At 39.5% G+C, this 12,282-nt stretch overlaps 1 protein-coding gene across 13 annotated transcripts in view; it reads right to left on the reverse strand.

Annotated features, from left to right (window-relative positions):
- ERG (ETS transcription factor ERG) overlaps positions 1-12,282 on the reverse strand; it is a 148,871-nt gene that overhangs the window by 64,671 nt on the left and 71,918 nt on the right. Inside the window, exon 1 of one of the 13 annotated variants that reach the window (XM_026121575.2) lies at positions 697-840. The exons of the other annotated variants lie outside the window; for them this stretch is intronic. Within the exon in view, the coding sequence (XP_025977360.1) occupies positions 697-714 (18 nt within the window). The 5' untranslated portion in view covers positions 715-840. Of the gene's footprint in view, positions 1-696; positions 841-12,282 lie in introns of those variants that run through there. 13 annotated transcript variants of the gene reach the window in all.

The following is a 12,282-nucleotide window of genomic DNA, read 5'->3' on the forward strand; positions in this document are numbered from 1 at the left end:
AGATTTATTCAACTTTCTAAGTGACACAACCTGAAAAACTCAGCAAAGCCATTCTTAAAAGAACAAAACTTACGCACCGAGATAAATTTATAAACCAGTAAGAGAATTTTATTGTCCAAAAAATTGAAACAAAAAGAACACACCCAGGAGATTTTGCCGCCACCATTAAAATAACATTAAGCATAGTCCTGAGTTTCAGAATAGATTTTCTAGAAAAGCACATCGTCAACATCTGCATGACACAGAAACGAGCTGGTGCCTCTCACTCCTGCTTGCTAATATTTGCGTCCCCATCAACAAGAGAAACATTTAAAAGTATCCAAAGGTTAGCGTTCTTAGGAACCCGTTTTTTCCTTTCAGTGAGCACCCTCTCCCCTCATGGCAGTCCACAAACACATCCAAGTTGTCATAATGATACCTACAAGAAATTTCAGAAGCTCTCATAAAAGGGCTTCGCATATGCAATCCACAGCAGATTTACAAAAACCAATTTTTTTTCCGAGTTTGAAGTTTTTAAGCCTTGCGGATGGTTGGAGTAGGAAAAAGGAAATTTACTAGGCAGTACAAAGGAAATCTTGTTGTCCTCTATTGTGGCAGTGGGGGTGTTGCCCAATTCTAACTTATCTAGGTTGATAAAGGAAACCAAAGAACACATTGCTGAAAAAAATTTCAATAAAAAATGTACCCCTTTCTTACCTTAATAGTGCTTGCCATAATGTGATCAAGATTATTGATTGCTAATAATTGTTAATAATAATTATTGCTTCGCTCTGACCAGAAAGAAGTTTTGATGAGGTTGTTTAGAGCGGATGAGATTGTGCTAACTCTGGGAAATGAAGTCAGCCAATGGCAGGAAGAGGTTTCTATTGGTCCTGGCCACTGCAGCTCGAAGAAACAGGATATTTGGGAGTGAAGAGATAAGAGTCCTAAAACAATGTTGTTTTTCTTGATGATATGTGACTAGATTTTTTTTTCTTTTTTTTACAAAAAAAGTCAATTGCCTATGACTGCCTAGGCAGGTGTGATCTGATGTGCAGTAAGTGTGACATGCCACTTTGAGGCAGGATGCAGATGTCAGATGAAATGGGTCAAATTCGACACTGGTTTCAGAGACTCTATTCGCTGGGGAATTGCTGATTCAGGGCCAAAGCCAGACTTGGTACAAGCGGGTGTATCTCCAAATATGTTAATGAAGTCGAGCCTGCTTACACCACATCTATATTTGTCCATCAACCTCATTCCTGGATTCTTGAGCTATTGACACTTTCTAGCCTATCTGATCTAGCACATTTTTTTCTTAGAGAAGAAGTAACTGGACAGGAGACAATCTTTTCTTTTTGATGCGTCTTTCTTGCCGAGAAAAAGAATCACAAAACCACATACATTTCCAAAGAAAATGCCTGAATGCCTTTAGCAGTCTTAAAATTTCCGCACTTTTTCTTTTGTTCACAGCTTTCTCTGCTCTGTCCATGTATGAAAATTAGATGATTTCATTGGCAATTCCCTTCCTGAGCTGAGCATGATAGTCATTCATTATTCAGTGTTTCACCAGGTTTTCATTTATCCGGGCATAGTGCTTGGCAGTCTCAGGGCACCCCAGTACTACAGCCTGCGCGAATGAAAGACTGTCCATGTCCTAGGACCTTGCTTAGGAGTGCCGAACTCCTAGTGGCGGGGGGGGGGGAGGATGGGAATAAGCAAAGCAAAGTGTTTCCACAGCACCAGCCAAAAGTGCACATGCAAAGACCCACTCAGGATCCGGTGCTGGCACAACCCTCTTGCTTTTGTGAGTCTTTCAACATCTTCTGTTTTGTAAAAGATGTAGTTCTTGGTGTCAAGAGATTCTGAGCTTTCAGCTAGAAGAGAAGAATTTGAAAACAGGACCTTCAAAAGTTGTAGGAAAGAATAAATGTCAGAATTTTTTTCATAATCTTGTAATTTTTAAAAGCTGGTCTGATCATAGCCTGCTTATGATTTTTGAGTACTGTATATAACAATATCGAACCACAGACATGCTATTTGAAAGCACTGCAGCACTGGGTAAACAATTCTCACTGCGAGAAGGTCCTGCTCTTGGGCCACGGAATCTGGTATGATAAAAAAGAGTAAGAAAGAATAAGAATAAGAAATAGGCTTGTAGTAGCATTATTTACCAGAGGTAGGTGATTTCACCCTCTCCCAATGCCTTCCTCTCCTGCTCCTTAGAAAAAGAAATGGAAATTAGGGCACTGTTCTGTAACTGGTGATGACTACTGAAATTTGATATTACCTTCGGCAGTTGATATGTTTTTTTTCTCCAATGGTACGCAGTGACAGAGGCAGAACTGAGAGGCTCAGTTCGCTCTTTCCCTCCCATCCTGACCCAAACAAGACTAAATGCAGCCATGTACTTCTCCAGGGCATGAAGTGCTGCCCACTTGGCCCTCAGGCATTCTCCTCGCAGGAGTGGCTGCCCCTTGCCCCAAGTGGGGAAGAGGAAAGGTCCCCCCAAGGGCTGAGCGAGCCTCCCCTGCACTCAAGGGCAGGAGGAGTCGGGGAAGGGGACAACAAACACCCGGCTTCTCCTCCCCACTCTGGATGCACAGCATCCAGAATTTTACGTACAAGTTGAGCTTGATTTTATAGTCTGCTTTATAGAGCTGCTGTTTCTTCCACTGCAGAGGTGACTTCTGGTCACTACAGACCAATTCAGAGTTAGCACTGCTGTGTAATGGTTTATACTCTCTATGAGTTTATTTATGTGTAAATCCAGTGTTTTTGCACTACTAAGTGTCTTCTTGCAACCTGCATCAACTGAACTACTGCTTGTGCAGAGTAGGTGGCTTCTGGTAACTTTCCTATTTTCTTTAAGAACAGTAAGAAAAGAAAGCAATTTACAGTAATTGTATTTCATGGGGATGTTGATTTCCTCCCTTTTCATCTCCAAACAATGAGCAAGACAGCCAAAAGATTAGAACCTTTTTCTTGAAATTTCAAAGCGTTGCATAATGTTTCAGTTGGGTGACTTCCACTCTAGTTAAGTCCATGATATATTTTTTTTTCCTCAAACATACTGAGCAGCTTGAAATATCCATTCCAGCTCTCCAGTGGATGGGGTCTAACAAATTCATTTGAAAGCATGTTTTGGTAATGATTCTTCTCCAGGCTATTTCCATATAGACAAACCTCCTACTGATTCCTGAAGCCCCAGTCGGGCTTTTCAAAGCATAAGGCATGCAATATCAGGCCTAACTGAGCTGTATTATTATTACATAAGTTTTATAGAGCCCACAACCCAGGAAGGATTTTGCCATTTTAAACTGGCACACATTCTGTGCCAAAGAATTCAATGAAGTTTATTTGACTTTCAAGCTAATACCCACAGGCAGATTTCTGAGTGCTTATGCTTGTGTCGATACAATTGCAAGACAGAGCCTTGGTATTGTAAGGAAAGGAAAATATTGGGTTATCAAATCACAATCATCCAGTTGCAAAACGAAAATAGTACAAACACTTCTACTATTTTTCTCTTTTCTGCATTTTGTTAAGATTAAATAGAAAGAAAATATGTTTTGTTATGTTAGGCAACTATGTGCTATTGTTTGAAATAATACTGTGTGAGTTTTGTCAACAAACAGAATGAAAACACAAAAAAAGCATTAAAAAGCCACATAAGCGATGTAACACCCTCTCTCCCCATAATCTTTCTCTCAAGTTTGTCACCCTAATTTCTCTGGACTTCTTTCTGTTGAAATTTTCATTTTATATTCAAATCTGCATCTAGAAACCCCAGAGCAACAAAACACGACTGCATGTACTTAACATTAAATATGTTCTTAAGTTTCTTGATCAAAACAGAGTTTTTGCACCTACTTTAAAGTTACGATTGTGCTTAAGTTCATTCCCGAATACAAAGAGGCTGAATACTGCTTTAAGTGCTTTTTACCTTTAGGACTAAAGAGCACCCTCTGGAGTAGAACTTTTCTGAACTGTAGACAAAGGATCTGATTCTGTGTTAATCTTAGCCCACTTAAATTAGCCCTGCACAGACCTAAAGATTTGGTCTGACCGTCCAAAATAAGTGATTAGACTAGGTCCTAAACAAAGAAGATGAATTTCCAAAGAAAAAAACGTTGTTTTGCTTGTTGCAGTCTTCCTAGGAGTTATTACAAATATGGTTAATATGTATGCATTGATCTAAAGACGGGTAAAATGTTTCCAAAGTGACTATTTCTCATGCCATTTGAAACACCACTAGTGCCTTAAAAAGCAATCCGGTCCTCAGATTTTTTTTTTTAAATCATGTCCGCTAGATTGTTAGGATGTAGAAAATATATTACAATATTCCCTATGCAAACAGATCTGCAATCCGTCTTGCTGTCTGGGAGGTAAACCAAGAATTTTGTTCTCAACTTTCGCTGACCAAGAGACTAGAGATGAGCTCTTAATATCCTCACTAGTGCCACAAGGTCTTTTACTCTCACAACTCTTGTTTGGCAGCCTGCTGGGATAACATCTTTCCCTTTTTACTTTCTAAAATGCTATTAGCATTGCTAATAACATGGCCTTTGTCCCTTTAAATGCATAGATTTCCTTAAATTATAAATAATTCTCTCTTTAAATTCAGTTGGGACACATTCCTGGAGAATGTATGGAGACACATGCACCTTGTGTTTTATGCCTGGGTCAAAGCTTAGTATGTGTACATACAATATCTGCAGGTGTGGGTACTAAAAGAAAAAGAAAGAATCGAGAAAAGAAAAGTAAAATAAAGCTGTGTTCCTCTTAGCAATGTTACAGGTAAAAAAGAGACTTTAGGTAGAACCAGGTTACATATCAAATAATTTCAGTACAATAAAAGAATTTGCAATGCAGTTTTTTGGAAACAGATTTTAATAAATAGAGGGAAGTTTTTAATGCTACTTCATGGCACACAAAGATGTTTAGCATTCTTTTTTCTTTTTTTAAAAAACAGACCATCTTGCATAAATGCAACTGAACCTTTCATTCAGTTTGGCCATACTCAACTGACTGCGTGAGGGCAAAAATGCGCTCTTATCAAGTTTTCACCAAGTTCTTCAGCAGGACTTCCTCCCTCTAATTTACTGCTTTCAGCTAGCTCTGAAGAAAATGTCAATAAATCTGTTCACAGAGGGTGCAATTCTCCCCTCACCACAACGAAAGTTCTCAAAAACAGGCTTTTTGCAGAGGAACAACCAGTGTGCCCAGAAGAAGAGCTCAGTTTCACAACCAGAGGCAGCCTTGAGAGGCGTTTCAAGGTGCAGCCTTGCTCTCCAAGGCCAGCCGCACTCCCTCTCCAGCCTTCATGCCTGCCTCAGCTTCCCCGGCCTCCGAAATGCCAGCTCCTGAAGCCCCATCTGCCCGTTTGCGCAGCCCCAAATAGCACTTCAATGCTCAGGGTTTCACCGCACGCGGAGGTAGGCTCTGCTCTGCACCCTGACAGATACCATTTGCCATTGCTCTGCCCCAACTCTCTTCCAAAATATCCAGAATTTCTGGGGCGCTGGGGTTCCCTAAAGAACCCGCTCCTTCTCCACACAAGGGAATTTGATTCGGAAACTAGGGATGAGGCAGCAGAGACAAGCTCCTCTGGGAAAAAGCACTGTCCAACCCTGAAACCTGCCCCTGCCCAAATGACCCCCGGCTCCAAACCCTGAGGTTAACTCAGGAAGGAAGGTGTTATTCCAGGTGAAGCAGTGTGTTTGCGTTCACCAAACTCTAAGTAATGTGTCAAAGCAAGCAGCCCATGTAAAGCTGTGTTATTAATACTACCTGGCCACTGGGGCAACATGGCATCCCATAAAAAGCAGCATTTCCTTCAACCTTCTTTCAAAGTTTTCATGTTTCTAATTTGCCTTAGCATCAGATTTTGCACCACAATGAAGAGAGGAAGAGCACGGCCCTATCCCTTGGACATTTTCCCACTGAATTTTTAATATCTGTGAGTGCCGTGGGGAGAGGCCTGGTCAGCCAGGCAGCCCCAGCCAGGCTCTTGTTTTGTGCTGGTCTCAGTAGCTGTAGTCACTAGAGGGTGCTCAGTGCCCCTCTAAAAGGAGAGCTCTGGTTTGTCTGACAGGGCTATTGCATTGTTTCCTCCACCACTGCAATGTATAGCTCTTTCCAAATGCAGATTTTTTTTTAATATACATAATTAAGTAGAATATTTTAACACAAGTAGATAAAATAAATTTCTTCCAAAGGCATCTATGTTCGGTTTTGCCCTCAGGCTCAGTTACAGCTTAACTTCTTCCCACTCTCCTGTCTTTGCTTCCTTTCGGTCAGTCCATGCATGATTTTCACTGCCTCCAACCTGTTCAGCCAACGAACCCTCCACATCCCTATCCCATCCCCACCTTCTTTCCTGTGCCTCATGTTCCACAACAGCCAGAACGACCAGTGCACCTGATGTGCCAGCCAAGCTGGAAAGTTGGGAGAGAGGCTGATTTGAGGGCAACAGGAAATTTTTTTTTTAATTTTACTTCATGAAACAGTAGCAAGCAAAAAGGTATTATTTCTCCATAGGCAATTTTTTTACAGAAATAAAACGCTGCAAGTTTTCAAAATGGAAGTCAAAGTATTTTGTTTACTGACTCTGATTCCTTAAATAGCTTGCATCACTCAAAATATTTTTGGTGATTAAACTACTCTTCAAAAATACTTTGCCCACCTTATCTGCCTTGATCATCTTGGGAGACCAGATCTATTCCCTACCTAAAATTTACCACAGAAATGGAAGATAAGAAAAATAGGAGCTCTGTTTGCATGAATTAGGTTGGCACAGTCACTGTTGTCTTGACACTGGAATTATTTGCAGTATTTAACACACATACTTCATAACAGCTTAACAAGACAGGGAAGTGATGGCATTCTCATTTGCAGACAGAGAATCAAATCACTAACTGCTGACATAGAATTCATTTAATCAGTCTTCTAAAATATCCAGACTAAACTAGTTCTCCAAGACTTTTTCCACAGTCCCTGATACAAGTATCTTCATCATCTCATTCAGTCTATCCTACAACAGCTACTTAAAATAGATGGGATGACTCACACCTTTAACATACTTCTCCCTTTCTCTCCATTACCTACAATGGGCACTTTTGTGATATCTAGGACACCCAGCTTTTGGGTAACTCAAGTTATGTGAAATGAATATCACTCCAACTTTCTTTTGATCTTTCCTCAGTTTTGCCTTCTCTAAAATGGTGACAATTATATCACCAAATACCAAAGGAGTGCTGTATGGATTAATAATTAAAGTGCACTGAAAACTTTGGCTGAAAGTTGCCACCAATATGAAACATTTTTGTTTTAGACTAGATGCTGATTTAAAGCTGATTAAGTGACAATGATATTGCAGGGAAAAAAAAAACACTTCAAAAAAGCAAATTCTGTGCGAGGCAAAAACAAATAACTCTTAGGGCAAAGGCCAACAATTTCCTTCACTTTCTCAAATGTTTTAAGATAATTTTAACTGAAGCATACAATAGCTTGAACTACTAGCTCCAGAATGCTGTCCTTCAAGGTCTTATCAACCCTGGATTGATGGGCATCGCATGCAGCGAATATGTCTGGCATATTGGATTTCCACACCATATAAGTAAGGCTGTTTCAAGATTTTTATCAAGAATGGAATCTATTAAAGCGTCCCTCACACTGCTCTGGCTTTTATAGCATGCTTTGGAGGACTGTATGCCTTTTTTTTCCTCCACAACCAGGAAGTCTATAGAAAATGCTTTCAACCGCTTTATTTGACCTTTCACCTCTGGGCTTTGCCTAATCTGCAAATTTGAATAGAAGGTATAGCTGTGCCTTTTTTTTTCTCTCTCTCTCTCTAAGTAACTAGTTGAATTGCTGAAAGCACCAGACATGCATCTAAAACTGGGACACTTTCTGTGTTACACTTTGTTAGTGGCTGTGAACAAGAAACAGATGTGAAATATCTGTGTTTGGGTCCTAGTGACCCAGAAAGAACAGGGCTAATCCAGATCATTCTTAATAACTGAAAACTGCCACCCCGTGACCACCTTGAGATACATGCACACACCTACATGAAGCCGCAAACACAGACACAGACACAGACACAAACACACACACACACACGCACACAGACCCTCAGGACTTTGATATGCCTTTACATTAAATACAAACTCAGAATAGCTCGCATTTGAACAACAGCAACAAAACTGGATTCTCCATGGATATTTTTTTCCCAATATTTGATAAGCCTGCTTCCATTCAGACAGCTGTCTTCAACAAAAGATGAATTCTCCAGTAGTGAGGAAGACAGAAAATAAGAAAGAAAGAATAGGTATATTAACAAAACTTTGACCTACCTAGTCCCTCTCAACTTGTGCCAAGTATCTCACTGCATCTTATGCTGGGACTAAATAATTGTCCTGTCTGAAGTAGGAAACCTTTGCCTGTTTTTTTCCCGTGGCTGTGTGTGACAGACCCAGGTAGAAGAGTAATGGGGATGGGATTGATGGAGCCATGCATGAATTAATACTCCCCCAAAAGCACTCTTTTTTTTGTCAAAATCATAAAGAAGAAATTCAGGTTGCAGGAGATGCCATTCCTGTCACTGTTTCCAAACACTAAATATATACTGCATATAGTAAAAGTAAACTACTTTTATTGCATTGGTAACTTCCCATTGCAAAATGAGCATTTTATTGCATTGGTAACTTCCCATTGCAAAATGAGCACTCTCCAAATAGCAGCATATTTTCTCACAGTCTAGGACAGAGAGATACATTTAGCTGGCCATTTTGAATACTGAAAAGAAGACACAATAATCATTGAACAATTATTTTGCAATAAATTAAAAAAAAACAAATAGAAATTAAGCACTCAGGAAATGCGACAGTATCTTACATCTTCTGGAAATACTCCTGAGGCTAGGTTGTATGGTCCAGAAATTATAAGATTCACACATTTCTACAACTGTCTGATATTTCTGCCATTCTCAAAGTCCTAGTGATACCATATGCCTTCTGAGAAGAAAACAATCAATATTAACTACCATTAGTTTGACTTTCGACTATACAATTAAAATGTAAATATTTACCACTTGTTTGAAAACCTGTTGAGAGGAAATAACAACCAAAAATCCCTGTGGAAGCTACAGTTTTCTTGCAGCTTTCTGAGGAGCAGCAGATAGGCCTCAAATCACGGCATGATCATGTACTACAGACATAAATGGCCTCATTCCTCTCCTCAGATCCCACACACTGGAGCTTTACCACGTATCTGCAGTGATGCCCGTGCAAGATTGTCTGGGGAGTAGAAAAGTCTTGTTTGGAAACGGGGTGATTCCAGGAACTGTCTATTGACAACTCCCTGCCTTTGGCATTACTCCAGCAGTTTACAGAAGAACTTTTTACTACCAGCATGAAATGTGGCTAAGAACTCTCTTTAAAGAGTTACAGCATACCTTGGACCTGTAAAGCACGATGATGAGTACCAAGCACTTCCAATATCCAAGAAATGCCACTTTGATAAAGTCCTACCTAGTATGATTTCTGTATGACTACATTTATAAAGCTCAGTGCATTTAGAAAAATACATTCACAACATACAAGAACATTAGACGATTATATTAAAAGTACAGTTACACCAAAGGACTTGGCAAAAATAAAACAAAGCATTTTCTTATGGGGACTAAATATACCTGCCAAGAAGACAGAAAAAGAGTTCTCAATTACATTAAGAGATATAAACTGTGGGTATAAAATACTTATCACTTCAAAGAAAGCATTGAATATAGTTAATTGCCAAGATAGTTTTAAGCCAGAGGTTTTATAGACCTAAGATTTGTCATCATCATCACAATCTTATGTCACATATCGAAAGCATTTTGCAGATGACAGAATATTTAAAAAAATAAACACAACATCCTGCTTCTGCTGAAAGGGATAGCAAAACTCCTTTTGCCTCAGTGGAACTAAGCTTTCAACCCATTGAGAATTAAACAAAATTATACATCATCACAATTTCCTGCAAACTGAAAATCCTGAGGTTCAAAGAGCTCTAAGTAGGTCATGTTCCAAGTCACAAAAAGTACTGTCCAATAACCTAAAATGAGCAGAAGCGGAAACATAGAAGCAACCAATAATTGATAAGATTTAATGCATGATTTAAGGCCCAGGAAAGAATCCCTACAGCCTTCTCCTACTACAAAAGACTTGCCAAACGTGTGAAAAACTTGCAAAACGTGTGCTAAATTACCTTGGTGGCCCATGACTTTCCCAGCAACCACTCCCAATTAGTTGGGCTCCAGTAAAACAGAAATAAAATTTTGCATGCAGCATTAGTTGCTTAGAATGGTGTTTATTCTAAAAGGATCCGTATTTTGGGTCTAATCCTAGAAAATGCCAAACTTTTCTAATTCATGGCACTCAAGTCCATGGGATGTCTACTTCTTCATCTCCGTCTTCTTAAAAGATTATATCAGCTGAAAGATAATATTTTAAACTCTTTCTACATCTGTTGGGCATGATCTTACTCACTCTGAAGTAAAAATCAGGGCTTCCACTGATTTTAGCAGCTACAGGATTAGGCCCATTATTTCCCACAACATACTGTGATTGATCCATTAAAGAAGCTCCTGTTAAAATGGTATTATATAAAGTGCTTTTGCATTTCTCAAAAACAAACTGTGGCATTAAGACAGTTTGGTTTACTTTGCATAAATGTTCTTTGCCCCCAAATTCTTCCTTTCCACTGCACCAGACTCAGATCCCTCATGTTGCCCTGGGGACGCTGTGCAAGAGTCAGGGCATTATAGCCAGTTTGCATCCACACCAGCACCGAAGTGCCAGGCAGCTGCTGCCAAACTCTACCCAAAACACTCTCCCTGCCTTTCCAGCAGTGGAGACACTCCTTCAGGGCTGTCTCCCTCACCTCCCTGCTGTGCTACACAACTCTCCCAGAAAGTTAACTATCTTTGAGCCCTTCAACTCTCCATTGAATGAATGGATAGCTGTTTCCTTATGAAATCTGGATGGAAACTGCTTTAGGCAAACCTATCCCACTGAAAATGTGAAGAGAAGAAGCCTCCTTCTGCTTTGTGTCTTAAAAGTATCCTACTGGTCAAATCTGACCCTACACTGAGCAGCTACCTTGGTGGAGGGGTAATACTCTCTTTGTAAGTTGTATCTGATTTCCCATACATGGTTCCATTTGAACAACTGAGGCTTCAGAGTCGAGCTGAAAATTTTGTCTGGCTTATAAATGGCAAAATTTGTTAGGAGGAAAGGGGAGAAGAAATGTTATTCAAGTTTGTCATTTTTTTAATGATCTGACATTAAAGAAGAAGAAGAAAGAAAGAAGAAGAGGAAGAGGCTCTGAGGGTCTGGCCAGTGTTCTTCAACCTTAGTAGCAAAATTCTCCTTAGATTTCAAAGTAACCAAGATTTATGTTTTCCTTAACTGTTAATATTTCACAGCTTTTCAGTTCTTGGGCTCAATAAAGAACATTACAGGTATCTGTGTTGTTTTCACTTAGCAACTCTCACTGTTGGATTTTTTTTAAAATGATCTGGTTTTGGTTTTGAAAATAACACCACAGATCTGAACTTCAGTCCTGCAAAGGCTTATATATGGACTTTATATAGTTGAACACTACATTCTCATTGACATCAGCGAAGACTACATAAAATGTAAAAGCTGAATTTACAGATGTTATTTTGCAGGCTCAAGACCTTAGTTTTTTGGTTCCTAGGTTTTTTTTGAGAATTTTCATGCTAGCTCTGAGCCTCTATTCATGCCTTCACATACTTCAGGCACGAATAATTGAAGCCACCAGTTTGCATGTCCAATGTAGGTCAGCCAACTGCATGATTTACCAGCGCAATTAGATACTCAGAATTTCAGGAGACCTAAACTGTAGCTGAAAAAATGCAGGCAATTTTCGGAAAACTTGAACTTTTCCGTGTAATGTGGAAAGCAGTCTTTAATGGCTTTGATCATTAGCTCTTCTTACACATAAAAGTACTGTCTTCAGAGTAGAAAGAATCAATTTCATTAACTGTACTACTCATTTCTCTGTTAATAAGGCTTTTTTAGACATGACGTCAATGATTTGGCTTACCAAAATTATACAAAAATGCCATTTTAAAAACAGTTCTGCATAGGTGGGTTGGTCTTCCTACTCTGAGTTGCTGATACTACTATTAGTGTGAGTACTTCACAAAGCATTACTCAGCATATCAACGTCCTTCACTAGTTAGCCACTGGCATTTAGCACGCATTTCAATTTCAGAGAATCAGGCTTAAACAA

Source organism: Dromaius novaehollandiae, chromosome 1 (assembly GCF_036370855.1).
Source record: "Dromaius novaehollandiae isolate bDroNov1 chromosome 1, bDroNov1.hap1, whole genome shotgun sequence".
Taxonomy (NCBI): Eukaryota; Metazoa; Chordata; class Aves; order Casuariiformes; family Dromaiidae; genus Dromaius; species Dromaius novaehollandiae.